The sequence below is a fragment of the Trichophyton rubrum genome, assembly GCF_000151425.1.
Source record: "Trichophyton rubrum CBS 118892 genomic scaffold supercont2.9, whole genome shotgun sequence".
Lineage (NCBI taxonomy): Eukaryota > Fungi > Ascomycota > Eurotiomycetes > Onygenales > Arthrodermataceae > Trichophyton > Trichophyton rubrum.
Window position 1 is genome coordinate 543,546 of NW_003456420.1, and position 17,232 is coordinate 560,777.

The following is a 17,232-nucleotide window of genomic DNA, read 5'->3' on the forward strand; positions in this document are numbered from 1 at the left end:
ACAATGGCCAGGGATATTCTCGTCGTGGGGATTTCCGGTCCATCCTCAAGCGGCAAGACAACGCTTGCACGGCTTTTACGAACCGCTTTCACGCCAACGCAAGGGTCAAATATCAATATTAAGACTCTACTTGTTCACGAAGATGACTTCTACAAGGCTGATGACAGGTATGCAAATTGTTTAATAACTCTAAATTATCAAATCAGATAATAGTGCGTTTTTAACTAGAGCTATTCAGGATTCCAATCACAACTACGTCCTCGGGCAAATTGGTCCAGGACTGGGATACAGTGGAAGCTTTTGATATAAAGCAATTTGTTTCCTGTCTATCTCACCTTCGTGAAACCGGCGAATTTCCTCCCAAGTTGAAAAGCAAGGAGGACTTGAATGATGCTACGGATTCTGGGGTTCATGAAGCCACGATACGTGCATTACAAGAGCGCATAATTCAACAACTACAGCGGCACAGGCTAGAGGAAAAAGAGCTCAACTTAACAGTTGTGTTTGTGGATGGTTTTCTGTTATATGCTCCCCCGAATGATCCTGCGCACCCATTACGGCCTGTCCATGACCAGATTGACCTCCCTATCTTCTTGCCGGTGACATACCCACTGCTCAAACAACGCCGAGAGGGAAGAACAGGATACGTTACCATCGGGCCTGCACCAACTCCTGTGCTCAGAGAGGAAGATAACTCGCAGGATAAGCCAGGAGACGAGGAGGATGAAGATAGCAATGGAAAGGATGATGCTCCCGTTAACTTCTGGACGGATCCCCCGGGCTATGTTGATGATATCGTTTGGCCTCGATATATCTCGAATTGTTCATGGCTCTTGCTACCAGAGTCTACCTCAGATGAAAATATGGAATTTGATAAGATGAAGGAACTCGTCGGAGATGGAGCTTTTGTCAGAGAGGACCTAGGTATCGTTGTTGCTCCCGATAAAGGGAAGGGTTCCATGTCTCGCTTGTTAGACTGGGCAGTGGATTTGATATTGAACAAAGTTAAGGAGATTAAGGAAATAGAGAAGTGATTTAGCGCAGCGGTTATATATTAGATGCTTCTTTTATTTCTTTATTATTTTGGGTACTAAGGATTATAATCAAGAATATGAAGATCCGAAAGGCGCTTTTGTATGTAGAAGATTTAAAATCCGATCCGGTGGTTTCTATATCAAAACCATATGCAATAAAGGGTTTTGTATTACCAAAATTCAATAGTTACGAAGCCGAAGATGCAAGTATGAGTAGCTTAAGAGCTCAAGAAGCACCTCCACGGCCACCCACGCCCGCAAGAGCAGCCTTTTGTGCGTCAGAAAGATTGACAGTTGGGAGAGCCTTAACACCAGCCGCAGTTGGCGGTGAAAGGAATCCAATAGCGACAAGGTAGGCAAGATAGAGACCCGTTAGTTCCTCGGTTACACCGCTGCCTGCGGATGCATCAGCTCCAGACCATTCGGCGTCTGCTTTGAGTGATATTGAGGCATTGGTGTCATCGAGCTCGGGCGCCCTAGTATTTGAAGGTAGATCTGCAGTGACAAAATGATAAAGCGGCATCCTAAAGAAACTTTTGGTTAGCCAAACTTCACTATCTTTTCAGAATAATGGTTGGCAGTCCTTACAATGCATGCTGAGAAACGGAATTTTGGGCATCGTTCACATATTGCTCTAGCGAACTAGACCATGGCACATAATCAACCTGTGGGACGTCGTAGCCGTATGTTTGCAATGTGCCGAGGAATTGGTTGAATCGGAGGCGAGGATGGCTGGTTACATGTGCAACGGAGAGCTCCGGTTTTGGGGGATGGAAGGCCGATGCAACAACAACCCGTGCTACGTGGTCCACAGGCACCATGTTAATGGTATTGTGAATGTTTGGCCGTGACGAAAGCTGAATACATCCCTTAATCATCCGAATTAAGAAATCGTCGGTATTCGTATCTATTTAAAATGGTAATCCATCAGTACGTAGGCTAATACAAGGAATCGTCAGATATAGAACTTACTTCCCGTCGTGGAGTCTCCGGTTACATAACCAGGACGAACGATTGCTCCTTTTAAACCTCTCCTACCTGCCTCCCTCACAAGGAATTCTCCAGCCCATTTGCTTTGTCCGTATCCAGTACCAAGACCTTCTGTGCTTCCAGCGAGGTCGTCGGATTCATTGATACCCAGTCCACCTTCGGCAATGATCCTTTCCGATTCTTGCACATAGTGGTCGGTATCTAGCACACTAGTAGAGCTGATGAAAGCATATTGTTTTGCTTTACCAGATGCACACAGGCGTAGCGTGTCAATAGTACCCAGGACATTGGGACCTCTCAAGTTGGAATAAGGGTAGACCCAGTGGACAAGTGCGCCGTTATGGATGACCACATCCACACGGTTTGCAAGGTCGTTGAAATGATCCGCGGAAAGGCCTAGGTTCTCATCACCTAAATTTCCCTGAACGCATTCTAGTTGATTAACCCACGAGTCTGACCAGAATCCATATGCCTTGCAGGTTGACTGGATTCGTCCAAGGGCCAGTTGAGATGTTTTGGCACGAACGAGACAAACAACTTTGAGAGATGGGTTGGACCTTGAGAGAAGATCGCGAAGGATATACGCTCCAAGGAAACCGGTTGCCCCAGTTAGGAATACCGTTGAGCCTTCCTTCAAAGCAGCCTCAGCTGACACGGCAAACTTAGCAGGGAGTTTAGAAACCAATTCCTTCGCATCTCTTGAGTACTCATTATTAACCGTCTTCTCTACTTGCGCTCCCTCTGTACTCTGGTTCTGACTGTCACCAGTCAAGGAGTGGCTATCTTGGATACGCGAAATCTCATTACAGAAACCCCTGAGTGTAGGGTTTCGGAAGATAGCACTCATGCTGATATCGACACTTCTCCATTTCTTCCTGAGTTCAAAGAACATCTGCTGTGCAAGAATACTGTGTCCACCGAGGTCAAAGAAGGAATCATTCGGCCCGATCATTCTCGCAGTGGTATTTGGAAGAAGTTTAGCCCAGATCTTTGCTACCTCTTGCTCGGTCTCAGAGAGTTCCTGCAAAACCGAGGATCGGCGGCGAGGAGCAGCAGCGCTGAGCTCAGCTGTGTCAGGGAATGGAAGAGCAGGCTTGTCTATTTTACCATTTGGATTTAGGGGCATCCTTCGTAGTGGGATTATGACGGTTGGAACTGCATATGATGCAAGCTTCCCACGAAGGTATTCCCTCGCATCGTCACGAAGAGGCCGGAACCGAGTCAGCATTCCAACCATTCCTTCGGCCGATGTATTGTCTTTTAACCCTTTGTGTTCTAACCATGAAGACCATTTTTCCATCTGAGGAACAATGTAACTGACAAGTGTTGGTTCCTCGAATTTATCACGTCTGACCAGTGTGACATTTTCTCGGACAAGGGGATGGCGAGATAGATGTGTGTCAATTTCTCCAAGCTCGATTCTGAAGCCTCGAATTTTCACCTGATCATCAGCTCTTCCTGAGCATTCAACGTCTCCCGTAGGAGTGTACCTGCCCAGATCACCACTGCGGTACATACGATCCCGTGGCCCAGCATAAAATTCTCTCCATGGCTCGGCAGAGGAAGATGCTTGTTCCTCTTCCTTATCCTTCCAGATCTGAGGGTCAACGAACCAGTTTGGAATGAATTTCTTCTCATTTAATTCAGGAGAACCCAGGTAACCCTCAGCAAGGCCTCCAGCACGCACGTAAATCTCTCCAACTTCACCAATAGCACAGAGTTTGGTTCGGTCAAACCGGTTAACGACAAGCAATTGGACGTCTACCATCCCCTTTCCAGCAGGAATGACATCTTTCACGGTATCCAGATATCCCACCTGCTCTGCTGAGGAAGGAATTTCGAAGTAGCTGACAGCCCGTTGAGTCTCAGTGGTGCCGTACATGTTCACAATGTTGACATTTGGTGCCAGACTCTGAAGAGATCGACAATCACGCTTGATCAAGATGTCTCCAACAAAGAATGCATGATGCAGCGATGGAAATTGAGCAGTAGCTCCACCAACAAGGATCTGACCCATAGCAGGAGTCAAGTGGGTGACAGTTGCCTTGTATTCACGCATCCATTCAGCTAGACGCTCGTTTTGGATATCTTCTCTTGAAGGAACCAGCAGTTGAGCGCCTAGAAACAAAGGTGTGAAGATATCACGCTGCACCGGGTCGTGTGCAATACCGCTGAGAAGGGTGAAACGGTCGTCAGGGGTGAGTTTGAAAGTCTTCGCCATCCATGGGAAGTAATACGCAAGAGAAAAGTGTCTCCCCTTGACACCCTTTGGGCGGCCCTCGGATCCAGAAGTAAAGGAAAGGGTAGGTGCAGAATCTGGTCCAACAACTACGCCCACTGGTGTTGACTTGAGCGGGATCTGCTTTTCCAAGACGGGAACACCTTTGATCAACCCTCCTTCAAGAGTCCCATCATCGTTCAGGACAAGAGCTGGAACTTCCGTCTTAAGCTCCAGGTTTTGGTCAATAAAGGCGCGAACAGAGTTGGCCAGCTCACCGGAGTCTAGAGTGGCCTTTTCAATGTTTATCAAAGCTCGAGGTCGTGCAACGTCAAGGTAGATAATTTGCCTCTCGGGAGGGTACGCTGGGTCAATGACAGAGAAAGCTCCACCAGCCTTCAAGATACCCATGACAGCAATGACGAGGTCAACCCCTCTATGCGCATACACCATGACAACGTCTCCTCTTTCCACCCCAGACTGAACGAGATGGTGTCCAAGAATGTTTGAAGCTTCATGAATCTGTCGATATGTGAACTGTCTGTGTGGGTTATAGAGAGACTTGGTTTCGATTACACAGAGTTTCTCTGGATGCGCCTCCGCATTGCGGGAAAATATATCGTGGATTGCTCCACGGAAGTCAGACCAGTGCAGATCAATCGTTGGGTCTGGCAGCAGCGCCTTCTGCGACTCAGTGAGGAATTCAATTCTTCCAATGGTTTCTTCAGGGTTAATTGACGCATTGTAGACGAGACGAACAATCTGGGCTAATATTGTAGCTATCCTGACACTGGAAAAGAGACGCTGGTTGTAATAGCCACCGACTTCATAATCAGACGATGCAATATTTAGGAGCAGATCGGTTGTTTCAAAGGTATTTGCTGGGTAATCCTGGGATGCAGCAGGGGCATCGTACGCAGCGAAGCGGAAGAGTACTGGCTCCTGCTCGAGCTTGGAGGTGTTTTGGATATGAGCTCGCAGACTTCTAAGTGGAACTATGTCTGAGGCACTCTCATCGTATATCTTGGTAACCCTGTCGAGCAATTGGGAGAACGTTTCGTTGTGGTTGATAGGTATCCGTAATACGAACGGCCGGCCATCGTTTTCGGAGCTTGTTCCCAGGGCGATATCCTCATCCCCGGTCAACCTGCTAACTATGACGACGAGAGCAGTGAGAAAGACGAGAAATGTCGACTCCTTAGATTTACACAGCTTCTTCACAGCTGCTTGTTCATTTGGCGAGAGCTTCAACGACTCAAATGCTTCAATTGCTCGCTTGGTTGACCCCGCCGACGTGGATTCGGGATAGTCTCGCGTGAGCGGTGAGATCGTGAGGTTCTTCAGTCTTTGAGCCCATCTCTCAAGGCGCTCTTGCAAAGCACCGCTCTCAATTCCCATGGTAAATGCCCTTCAGCTCATCTACCTGCTGCCCGAGCCTCCTCGAATCTCACTGTGTAAGCTGTGCAGGTTGAAGTCGAAGTTGAGGTTGAAGTTCTACTTATTTTTTTTTTGCCTTATCTAGAAATGACTCAACCCACCACCGCGGTACCGGCGCTGACTAAGTCAAATATACGAACCAATCATCTGCCAGCCATCGGAAAATGGATCAACTAAACGCCGGTATAGTAGTTATCACATGACCATGAGGATTGGTAATACGGATACCGGCGAGTGGCGATGACCGCGTTTCCCCGCACGTCCAAGCCCCGCAGCGCTTAGACGCCGAAGAGAGACAACAGATAAGCTTAAGATAACCGCGCGAAGCGGAGAAAGAAAAAGATACTTAGGGACGAGGAACGCCGCCGCTCCATGGTTCCATCACAAGCAGCCATCTCTTTTTCTTTGCTGCCAGGGCAGCCCTGAAAAAAGAAGTTTTATCATATTTTTATTTATCATTACCCTAGCACATTCCTTTGGTTACTTATTCCTACATTTCGTCATGGCTCCTGCTATTGTAGAGGAGCCACAGCCGCCCGCATCGAAAGCTTCCTTAGCTGCGGTGACAGAGAAGTACGATGATACACTCCGATTTTACTTAAACGGTACGAAGGTTACTCTGGACTCGGTAGACCCAGAAGCAACGCTGTTAGAATACCTTCGAGGGATTGGACTTACTGGTACAAAGCTGGGTTGTGCAGAGGGCGGTTGTGGTGCCTGCACTGTGGTATGTTATATCACCTATCCATTAAGAAGAGCAGTGCTAATTACCTGCCATCATTTATTAGGTTGTTTCGTACCGCAATCCAACCACCAAGAAGATATACCATGCTTCAGTGAACGCATGTTTGGCACCGTTGGTTAGTGTAGATGGAAAACATGTTATCACTGTGGAAGGGATAGGGACTTCGAAAAATCCTCATCCTGTCCAGCAACGGATAGCAGTTGGAAATGGGAGTCAGTGTGGGTTCTGTACCCCAGGAATAGTCATGGTGGGTGCAAGGCTAAGACTATATATGGCAAAAGCTTGAGCAGTTAACGTTTATCTCCAGAGCTTATATGCCTTACTAAGAAACGATCCTACCCCTTCAGAGCTTGCGATTGAAGAAGCATTTGATGGCAATCTTTGCCGATGTACTGGATACCGGTCAATTCTCGACTCTGCACAGTCCTTCTCCACCCCTTCATGTGCCAAAGCACGAGCAAACGGAGGCTCGGGGTGCTGTAAGGAGAACGGTGGAAGCTGCAATGGTGGTGCAAAGAATGGCGATTCCGACGGAATAACTCCAAAGGCTATTACGCAGTCATTCAATACTCCCGAGTTCATCCCCTACAATCCAGAAACGGAACTCATCTTCCCGCCCCAGCTACACAGACATGAGCTGAAACCACTAAGTTTCGGGAATAAAAGGAAACGATGGTATCGACCCGTAACCATGCACCAGCTCCTGGAGATCAAGGATGCGTATCCAGAGGCAAAAGTGATAGGAGGGAGCTCCGAGACACAAATAGAAATCAAGTTTAAAGCCAGGCAATACACACACTCAGTATATGTTGGCGACATTCCAGAGTTAAAACAGTATACCTTCACTGACGACTACCTTGACCTGGGGGCCAATGTTTCACTCACAGATCTAGAAGAGATCTGTGACGAGGCTCTTCAGCGGTATGGGCCTACCAAAGCACAACCATTCATTGCTATCAAAAAGCAGATACGGTACTTTGCTGGACGACAGATTCGGAATGTGGCATCGCCGGCTGGTAACATTGCCACAGCATCTCCAATTTCTGACCTCAACCCGGTATTTGTCGCAACAGGCACGATACTCTTTGCCAAGTCACTGAAGGAAGAGGTTCAAATACCGATGGACCAGTTTTTCAAAGGTTACCGAACGACGGCACTTCCTGCCAACGCTGTGGTTGCAAAGCTACGTATCCCTATTTCCCAGGAGAATGGTGAGTATCTACGAGCGTACAAGCAGGCAAAGAGGAAAGATGACGATATTGCTATTGTCAACGCTGCCTTGCGTGTATCACTTTCCGATTCAAACGTCGTTATGAGTGCAAATTTGGTATATGGAGGTATGGCACCAACTACCATACCTGCAAAGAAAGCAGAAGAGTTTATCGTTGGAAAAATTTGGACAGACCCTGCGACAGTTGAAGGTGTAATGGATGCTCTTGGTCAAGATTTTGATCTTCCATCATCGGTGCCAGGAGGCATGCCTACTTATCGGAAAACTCTAGCTTTTGGTTTCTTTTACAGGTTCTACCATGACGTTCTTTCATCTATCCAAGGTGTCAAGGTTCATTGTGAAGAAAATGCTGTCTCAGAGATTGAACGTGGATTATCTTCCGGTGTTAAAGATCACGAAGCAACGGCCGCTTATACCCAGAAGATTGTTGGAAAAGCAACGCCAACTGTTTCTGCACTACTGCAGACCACTGGAGAAGCTCAGTATACTGATGACATTCCGGTACAGAAGAACGAATTATTTGGATGTCTTGTTCTTTCAACTAAAGCTCGAGCTAAGATCTTAAGCATTGACTTCACACCTGCATTAGATATCCCTGGTGTGGTGAACTACGTGAGCGCCAAAGATCTCCTCAACCCAGAGTCAAATTGGTGGGGGGCACCAGTCTCCGATGAAATATATTTTGCAGTCAATGAAGTCGTCACTGACGGCCAGCCCCTTGGCATGATCGTTGCTACGTCTGCTAGATTGGCTGAGGCTGGATCTAGAGCGGTGAAAGTTGAATATGAAGTTCTTCCTGCTATCCTAACTATTGAACAGGCCATTGAACACAACTCATTTTTCAATCATATTACGCCAGCTATCAAGAAAGGGGATGTCGAAGCAGCCTTTGCTTCATCAGACCACGTCTACAGTGGCACCACTAGAATTGGAGGCCAGGAGCATTTCTATCTTGAAACCCACGCGTGCGTGGTTGTACCGAAGCCAGAATATGACGAGATTGAGGTGTTCAGTAGCACACAAAACCCCGCTGAAGTGTAAGTCAATTAGCACCTTCAACATTTGATGATTCTCAATAATTCTCTGACCATTAATTTTACAGTCAAGCATTTGTTGCAAAGGTCACCGGAGTTGCCGAAAATAAAGTTGTTTGTCGAGTTAAACGACTAGGTGGAGGTTTTGGTGGAAAGGGATCCAGATCCGTGCAGATTGCTAGTATCTGTGCTCTTGCTGCGAAGAAGACTAAGAAACCTGTCCGCTGCATGCTTAACCGCGACGAAGATATTGCTACCACCGGGCAACGCCATCCATTCCTGTGCCACTGGAAAGTTGGTGTGAACAAGGATGGTAAACTCCAGGCACTTGATGCGGACATCTACGCCAACGGTGGACATTCACAGGACCTTTCACTTGGTGTTGTTCAAAGAGCGCTTTCCCATATTGATGGAGTTTATAAAATACCCAATGTTCACGTCCGTGGATACCTTTGTCGTACAAACACTGTTTCAAACACTGCCTTCAGAGGCTTTGGAGGGCCTCAGGGTATGTTCTTTGCTGAAAGTTTTGTCTCAGAGATTGCAGACCATCTGAAGATACCTGTGGAGAAGCTGAGGGAGATCAATATGTACAAGGACCACGAGGAAACTCATTTCAATCAGGAACTTACTGATTGGCATGTACCGCTGATGTACAAGCAGGTCCTTGAGGAATCAAACTACTTTGCTCGTCAAAAGGCTGTGGAGGAGTATAATAGAACTCACAAGTGGTCAAAGAGGGGAATCGCCATAATACCTACCAAATTTGGTCTATCGTTCACGGCGCTATTCCTCAATCAAGCCGGTGCATTAGTACATATATACCGTGACGGCAGCATCCTTTTGGCTCACGGTGGTACTGAAATGGGTCAGGGATTGCATACTAAGATGGTCATGATTGCTGCCGAGGCCCTCAAGGTCCCTCAATCTAGTGTCTTTATCTCCGAAACAGCTACTAACACTGTGGCTAACACATCTCCGACCGCTGCTTCAGCAAGCTCCGATCTCAACGGATATGCAATTTTCAATGCATGTGAGCAACTCAATCAACGTCTACGTCCATATCGAGAAGCGAACCCCAACGCTACTATGAAGGAGCTGGCAACGGCAGCATACTTTGACCGTGTGAATCTTTCAGCGCAGGGTTTTTACAAGACTCCTGAGATTGGGTATAAATGGGGTGAGAATACAGGAAAGATGTTTTATTACTTCACGCAGGGTGTTACTGCTGCAGAAGTCGAAATAGATACGTTGACGGGAGATTGGACCCCCTTGCGTGCTGACATTAAAATGGATGTCGGTCAAAGTATCAATCCCTCGATTGACTATGGCCAGATAGAAGGTGCATTTATTCAGGGGCAAGGTCTATTCACGACTGAGGAAAGCCTCTGGCATCGTGCATCTGGACAAATTTTCACTCGAGGACCCGGGACGTATAAGATTCCAGGATTCAGGGATATACCTCAGGTATTCAATGTCAGCCTTCTAAAAGATGTGGAGTGGAAAGATCTGCGAACAATTCAGCGATCAAGGGGAGTTGGCGAACCGCCTCTGTTCATGGGAAGTGCCGTTTTCTTTGCTATTCGAGATGCGCTGAAGGCTGCTCGAAAGGAGTGGAATTCAGAAGAAGTATTGCGCTTGGATAGTCCCGCAACTCCGGAGAGGATTAGGATATCTTGTTGTGACCCTCTTGTTGAAAAAGGGAGAGTGGAAGATAGAGGCGATGGATTCTTTGTTTCTATTTAAAGCCATATGAATATATTTTGCACATTCAGATTGAACGAATGAATGACGTAAATATCATTTTACTAAAGCAGTCATGGGTATATTCTGCCGTGTCCTTTCTCTGCCTTCGAAGGCTCTAGGTCTAGCTATTTAATCGACATATAGATGTCCTCCCACTTGCGCCTAACTCCAGACGAAATCATATCACAATGCTCAATGCTCCGATAAAAAAGAAAAATTAACAAAGGAAATAGCTAGCTATGCAGTTAGTTTATGTTTAACCATGCTTCACATCTGTCCCATACTCGACTTGACCGTGGCTGCTCGTTCTCATCTCCTTTTGTAAAGCCATCTCATAATCTCTCTGCCCCGCATACCCAAGCTTTTGAGCCTGGTAATCATCTTCATTGCTGGTGGCTGTTGGATATAGAGATCCAAGGGGGTTGGGTGTAGCGCTGTACTTGGGAGCTGCGCCGAGGGCCATACCAGTTCCGATTGCAGGGCTATTTAGCGGAACATCGTGGAAGTTATTCAGTTCAATGTTTGGAACGGCACGAGTACCAACAGCAGGAGGATGATAGGCCGCGTCAATTCCGCCGTCTCCACGTACTCTATCTCGGCGCCAGGCAAGGGTAAGAACCCGGATGAAGGCAATCAACAAGAGCAAGAACCAAAGGGAGATGAGGGCAGTGGATATAAGTGCTTCTGTTTTGATTCCAGATTCTACTGCCTCAGTTACACGGATGACGACGGAGCTGATTTTGTCCGCTGTCTTGTCTCCTGGATTGGCAAGGAAACTATCCGGGTTCGTAGCGTTATCCTTGGAAATGCTTTGGATAGCACCTAGCGAGAACATATCCTCGCGAACATAAGGAAAGTCGACATGGGCATGGTCAGAGACCCATGTAAGAGCCTTTTGGATACCTTCGATCTTGAGCCCGATAAGGCAGTGGAGAACGTCTTGGATTGGGTCGTGGAGGATAGTGCCGCCAAAGGCCTTATCAAGCACTTCGCTCGTCTTCTCAACAAAGGCATTCAAAGTGTCATTTACAGGGCCGGTGGTCTGGTTGACCCATCCCAGGACCTTTTGATTGATGTCATTGTTTGTGTGGTCGATAACTCCGTTGGTGCCGATTGCCCATTGTTTGGAAGCATTGTTGAGAGAATGAACCACTTTGTCTGCAAATTGGCTTACTTGGCCCGTAAGAGCAGGAACTTCCTTCTTGACGGCTTGGAGGAGGATATATTGGCAAAGACAGGCAAAGAGACCAGCTATTCCAAGAGAGAGGAGGAAAAGAGCGGTAGGAGAAGTTACGTAGGCAACCATCCATCTGACGAGAACTTGTCTGCGACCAGATCTGAACCAACTGGATATCTTCAGCCCACCAGCAGAGGTGTAAGGCCGAGAGATGATGTAAACGACATCCATCGGATCGTGAGCATCTTTCCGTACTAGAAGGGAACGTTCCTTCATGCGACTATATCGGCGAACCTCTCCATAAGCCATGGGGATACAGGCAGCAATTGCGGCCACAACAAGAACGCCAATGAATATTTTTTGCGCAGTGCTGATGACAACTCTTAATCCGTCGAAAAAATTGCTAATTCCATCATCTTTAGTGCAAAAATCAAGAACCTCCCTCTCGGGAACCGGGAAAAGGGAGCGATCGAAATGATAGTCGACAACAGTTTCATTGATAAGTTTCTTCACAAGTTGGAAAGGTTTGCGAATGACGGTATCGGCCAGCTCTTGGACCTCGTCGAAGATGGGAATTGAGGAGTTGATCTTGTCTAGTCCGTCATTAATAGACGATGGCAACTTCAGGTCGTTGAGCTTGTTAACCTCGCCAGAAATGTCTAGGGAGGGAATCTTGTTGTTGTCTCCGAAAATGCTTGTGACCGTGTTGATTCCCTTGATAAAGTCGTTCACTTCTTTTTGGAATCCATCGACGCCTTTGGTAATTCCAGATCCGATATCGTGGAGAGTCTTATTTAGAAACTCTGTCGTATCCTCGATGATCTTCAAGGCAACGTGTAAACTTCCACGGACGACGAGGGTAATAAGGCAAAGATATGTGCTGGTTAGTACATGAATAACAAAGAGAACAATCTCTTCCACGCCCGTGACGACTAGAGATAGCATCGACATCAGTCCGTTGACTGCCTTTTCCACTCCGGAGGCAGTGAGTTCGTTGACACCCATGGACATATAGTGAGGCATCGAAGCCATGGCGCTGCCCATAGATTCAACACTCGTGCACGCTGACAGTGCTTCCCGCTCGGCAGAGGCCATGTTGCGATCCAGTGAGCCAACAGCAATGAGTAGTCTAACGAGCACAAGTAGTATGAGAATAGTCCATTTATTGATCCAGACTTGTGAGAGTCGAGCTCTAAGTCCCAGGTATGGCGTTATAGCGTCGGGAGGAGCAGCACCGCGAGCTCCATCCGCTGAAGATGGAGCACCATGAGCGCCATATGGAGGAAGGGAAGGGGTCCCTGCTCGGGGAATAAACCGTGAGAACTGCATGATATCGACTGTGAGGGTTGTAGTTTGAAGGTAGTAAAGCGACCAGCGCAGGTTCAAGTACTCAGGCCAGCAAGTTTGAAATCTGCCTCCCGGGTCAAAAAAAAGAGAGAGAGAGAGAGAGTTGCAAAATGGAGGAAGACGTAAGGAGAAAGAATATGAAGTGCCTTAGGGCTTAAGCGGACCCGAAAAATAAAGGAAACTGTTTGGAAAGGAAAGACTCAGAAAAAGAAGGCTATTGTCAATCAACACAAGCATGTATTAATGAATAGTTCCAATGAACTGTAGTAAAGGGATACAAATAAAGAGAGAGGGGGTATCTTCACTGTATATGCAAGAAATAAATAAACAATAGGAACAATAAGAAAAAAAAATAGATCCGTCACGCAATTCACATCAAGTGAACACGCATGAAATATATGAATAGAAAGGGAAGAAAAATAGAAGAGCCAGATATTTAGCAATACCTGGGCCTGATAGCATTTATTATTGTTCATGGCATGATAAGCTCTCTAGAGACTAGGACAAAGTCAATGCCATCTTCCAGCTGTCATCGCAAGCCAAGCGGGAGCTATGATTCACTTCGCGCCCAAGTCCACCTCGTCCGACCTCACAACAGCCCACTACCCGCCGCCAGTTCCTATGCCATGCCGTGGAGTGGCCTGTCAATCCACAAACTCGTCTCCATGACGGCGCGAGCAGCAACTTTGATGCTTTGAAGTCGAAGAAAACTTTCGCTGGAAACCCAAAAATAGATAAAGGGTTTTTAGGTTTGTCACGTGATGTTTGACTTGGCGAGAAGTTAGCTAGCTTGAGGCACCTGATTGGTCGGAAGCCCGGCGGCAAGAGAAACGAGCTGATAGAAACATCAACAAACAGGAAGACGCAGGACGACGGGCGCTAACTGGGACACGATACGACAGGGTGCGAGATGCCTGAAGAAATGAAGCCCCTGCAGTGACTGGACAGGGCTTTTTCTTACCAGTGGGGATAGTTTCAACAAGATGGACAGCTCTGAGCAAAGCATTTGGGCCTGAGCTGTTAGAGATGAAACAACCACGCCGAGGATATCCATTTGGTGAACTCCCTGAGCGGTTAGCTATCAACTATCAAGGCCCTGGTGAAAGCATCTATACTAAGGGATTTGGGAATTAGATCCATGCTTGACAACTTGATGACGTTTGCCCTGTCCTTGGGCGGGTAGACATACGGAACCCGTGAAGCATTCCGTAAAAATTTAGGGATCAACTGCCCTTATTTTGAATGTTCTCTTATATCGATGATGTTGATTCCTAAAACTTTGTTCAACTATCCATATAACCAATTTACAGGCGAGGCTTTACAACCACCCTTATTTGCTTTAATTTGATTACGTGGATACAGATTTGCACACGCAGAGTCAGGGCAGGGCAAAAACAAGGAGTAGGTAGCTTCAGTTAAGTACACATCTTGACTTTTCAAGGGAAGTTTTTGAAAGCTTTGCATATATCAAAGAGTGACTTAGTGGTTTTTGTGAAATCATGGGTATGGAGATAGAGGAGAGGATAATAAGAGTAACACAAATTGCAAGACCAAAAGCAGTTAATCCGTATCAGTATCTGTCAGCGAAGTCCTCTTTCGCGCCGCTTTTTCTTTGCCGTTGCTAGCATCAACATCTTCACCCCAAAGCTTCGATTTCAAAGAGTTGGCAAGCCAACCACACCTTTTTTTTCTATTAGCCCAAATGAGAATATCCTCTCCTTCGGAGACTTCCTCTACCTTGTCCAGGTAGCAAAGGTCAACATCGCAATACTGCATTAAATCCCCCTCTTTTGGCCAAGGCCGCATGTCCTCGGAGAGTTCCGCTCGGGCTGCTTTCTTCAATTCTGGTGGTGCTGAAAGTCCGAGCATCTCCTGTAATTTTTCCGGGGATGTGAAGGGCCCTGCGTTGGATATGATAATGGGATAGGTGCCCTGAGTGTATAGAATGGTTCCTGTGCGGCATGCTTCGCGAAAATCTTCCCACTGTCGGTCATCCGCCTTCAAAGAGTACGCTAGCCATGCGCCCAGCGGGGCATCTCGAAACCACACTAGTTGGTGCACACCATAAGTCGCGGCTTTTACAGCCTGCAAGTTTCCAACAGTGCAGTACTGGACTTTCTCCTCTTCCCGTGGCTCGGCTGGTGGCTCTTGACCAAAATCTTTCATCTTCACAGTTGTATAAACCTCCGGTGGTGAGGTAAGACCAGCAATCTCCTGTAACTTCTCTGGTGATGTAATTGGGCCGGATTTAGTTATGAGGACAAGGTATACCATGCGCTTCACAGTTCCTTTGCGGACATCCTCCCAATATGCCTGCCATCTTGCGACCTTCCAGGTATCAGACTTTTCCTTTAGCAGCTTGTCTTGCTCAAATTTCGCTTTCGCAAGCCATCCATATCCTAGGTCCTTCTGGTTTGTCATAGTGGTTGATTGGAGTATCAATTGGTAATGAAGGATATTGGGTGGCTGAAGGGGGTGAAAGGTGTGTGGACAACTTTGATCTTTCGACCGTATGTTTGTCCGGTGCAAATAACAAGAAGTCGACGAGGCGATGTGGTGTAAAAGTAATATATCACGATCGCTGAAGCAAGTAATGGTAAAGTGGCATGAACGAGGAAACAGGCCCCAACTGTATATCTTGTTGCTGCGGACTACAAGCTCTTGGCGGCGGCTAACTAACTCACAAGTACCCAAACGAGCCAACCACAAGAGTCACAGCGAGCGAGGCGGCGAGGCGCTGGAGTCACGTGTGAAACTATTAATAACAATGAAACAGCAATAATGATTGGCTACTTAGCAAACAACAAACTAGCTGTACTTTATAGCTTCCGATTGGTCATGATACATAACTTGCTCTTGGAACAGAGTCAGCCTTTGGCTCCGGCGCTTAGAAAGTTCAAGATAGGGAGCCAGCTCGAACGACATAACTCTCCTTTAACTACCCATCACGCTGTCTGACGCTGGTAGATATGGGCTCACTCCCGGGTTGAATGGAATATCTGATAAACTATCTTGACAGCATTAAATAAACTACCTCTGTGCATGACATTTCACAATACCTATCCAGGCCGTCGCCTTGGGGGCTAGCGGGTTCCGAGGATATGGGCACAGCGCTTAGGCAGGAGTTAGGAGGGATACTGTCAACTCCCACTTCCCATTTTACCCTTTGATATCCTCATACCTACCAACTATATGACCATCAGTTGGTAGTGGAGACAGCCAACATATATTTACTGGTATCTAGCGATGCCTTCTTCCTCCCATACCCTGCTCGATCATGCACGTAGACGCTACAACAATTGACTACGCCATGGCGTTGACGCTTCGATGGATCCTATTGTCTAAGATATCTTGCTCTACCCAATCGTTTACGGCCGTTCATTGCATAAATACACAGATGTGAAACGGCATCATCTCCCTGTGGTCCATTATTGCTATCTATAGCCTATTATCTAGATGAGACATGGAACAGCACCATGCTAGCTACCTGAGATGCTCCTACGCTCAGAGCTGAACGTCAAAAACATGTGATTAATATCAGGAAGAAGAAATACCGGGAAATGGGATATATAAACCTGTGAAAGGTTCGCCGTAACCAACAGAACTCCCCTCTCTATCATCCTTCTCGGAATATCCCATCGAACAACATTCCCAAGCTCAGAATACCATTTTTTTTTTTTTTTTTTTTTTTTTTTTTTTTTTTTTTTTTTTTTACACCTTTGCCAGCCCTGACTTTTCAATATGCCAGCCTACCCCCAACACTTCTCCTTCGGCATTGAAATGGAGCTCTACCTCAAGCCGAAGTCTCAATCGATAATAGATACACTGCAGACGCTTGGATTTAATCCCAAAGACACAAACCAGACCAAGCAGGAACGTATTTTTCGCCAGGCCATGGCTACAGAATTATCTGACCGGGGTATCCCAACCGGAATCGACAAAAATAGTGTGTACGATACGTGGACGATAGCCCACGAGGCAGCTCTTGACCACATTGGAGGTGGTTACTGTAAGTTTGCAACGTATCACCAGCAAGAGATACAAATAATTATTGACAAATTGTTCCAAATATAGGGCCTTGCGAGTTGATTTCCCCCGTCTTCTATACACATGATGATGATTGGGTAGTATCAATCAATTACCTTTTTGCAAATTTGCTTGGACATTGCGACGTGCACCTTACCAAAGGCTGCGCAACGCATGTCCATGTCGCCCCTGCTGGCGGAAAGTATACACTTTCCCAGGTAAAAAACATTGTCAAGGGAACCATCTA

General features: G+C 46.8%; 6 protein-coding genes across 8 annotated transcripts; 3 read left to right on the forward strand and 3 right to left on the reverse strand.

Annotated features, from left to right (window-relative positions):
* Positions 1-3: 3 nt before the first annotated feature.
* Positions 4-1,034, forward strand: TERG_07186 (ribosylnicotinamide kinase; the record flags this gene model as incomplete). Its single annotated transcript, XM_003232290.1, has 2 exons — positions 4-167; positions 239-1,034. The coding sequence occupies 2 exons, from the start codon at positions 4-6 to the stop codon at positions 1,032-1,034; spliced, it is 960 nt and encodes a 319-aa protein (XP_003232338.1).
* A 226-nt stretch (positions 1,035-1,260) lies between these two features.
* TERG_07187 (L-aminoadipate-semialdehyde dehydrogenase large subunit) lies at positions 1,261-5,640 on the reverse strand (the record flags this gene model as incomplete). 3 transcript variants are annotated; one of them, XM_003232291.1, is made up of 3 exons in its annotated part: positions 1,261-1,558; positions 1,623-1,941; positions 2,007-5,640. In XM_003232291.1, 3 exons carry the CDS (start codon positions 5,638-5,640, stop codon positions 1,261-1,263), a joined length of 4,251 nt encoding a protein of 1,416 aa, XP_003232339.1. The 3 variants fall into 3 exon arrangements, with proteins under 3 accessions (XP_003232339.1, XP_047607170.1, XP_047607171.1); XM_047750344.1 differs by lacking the exon at positions 1,261-1,558 and having other exon boundaries at positions 1,619-1,941; XM_047750345.1 differs by lacking the exons at positions 1,261-1,558; positions 1,623-1,941 and having other exon boundaries at positions 1,990-5,640.
* A 1,475-nt stretch (positions 5,641-7,115) lies between these two features.
* On the forward strand, positions 7,116-8,696 carry TERG_07188 (uncharacterized protein; the record flags this gene model as incomplete). The annotated part of the gene is made up of 1 exon (XM_003232292.2): positions 7,116-8,696. The coding sequence occupies one exon, from the start codon at positions 7,116-7,118 to the stop codon at positions 8,694-8,696; it is 1,581 nt and encodes a 526-aa protein (XP_003232340.2).
* Positions 8,697-10,691: 1,995 nt separating this feature from the next.
* On the reverse strand, positions 10,692-12,941 carry TERG_07189 (uncharacterized protein; the record flags this gene model as incomplete). Its single annotated transcript, XM_003232293.1, has 1 exon — positions 10,692-12,941. The coding sequence occupies one exon, from the start codon at positions 12,939-12,941 to the stop codon at positions 10,692-10,694; it is 2,250 nt and encodes a 749-aa protein (XP_003232341.1).
* Positions 12,942-13,632: 691 nt separating this feature from the next.
* TERG_07190 (uncharacterized protein) lies at positions 13,633-16,634 on the reverse strand. The gene has a single exon (XM_047748725.1). The coding sequence runs from the start codon at positions 15,378-15,380 to the stop codon at positions 14,520-14,522; it is 861 nt and encodes a 286-aa protein (XP_047604713.1). The 5' UTR covers positions 15,381-16,634; the 3' UTR covers positions 13,633-14,519.
* A 40-nt stretch (positions 16,635-16,674) lies between these two features.
* Positions 16,675-17,204, forward strand: TERG_07191 (uncharacterized protein). Its single transcript, XM_047748726.1, has one exon. The coding sequence runs from the start codon at positions 16,701-16,703 to the stop codon at positions 17,031-17,033; it is 333 nt and encodes a 110-aa protein (XP_047604714.1). The 5' UTR covers positions 16,675-16,700; the 3' UTR covers positions 17,034-17,204.
* The last annotated feature ends 28 nt before the right edge of the window (positions 17,205-17,232 follow it).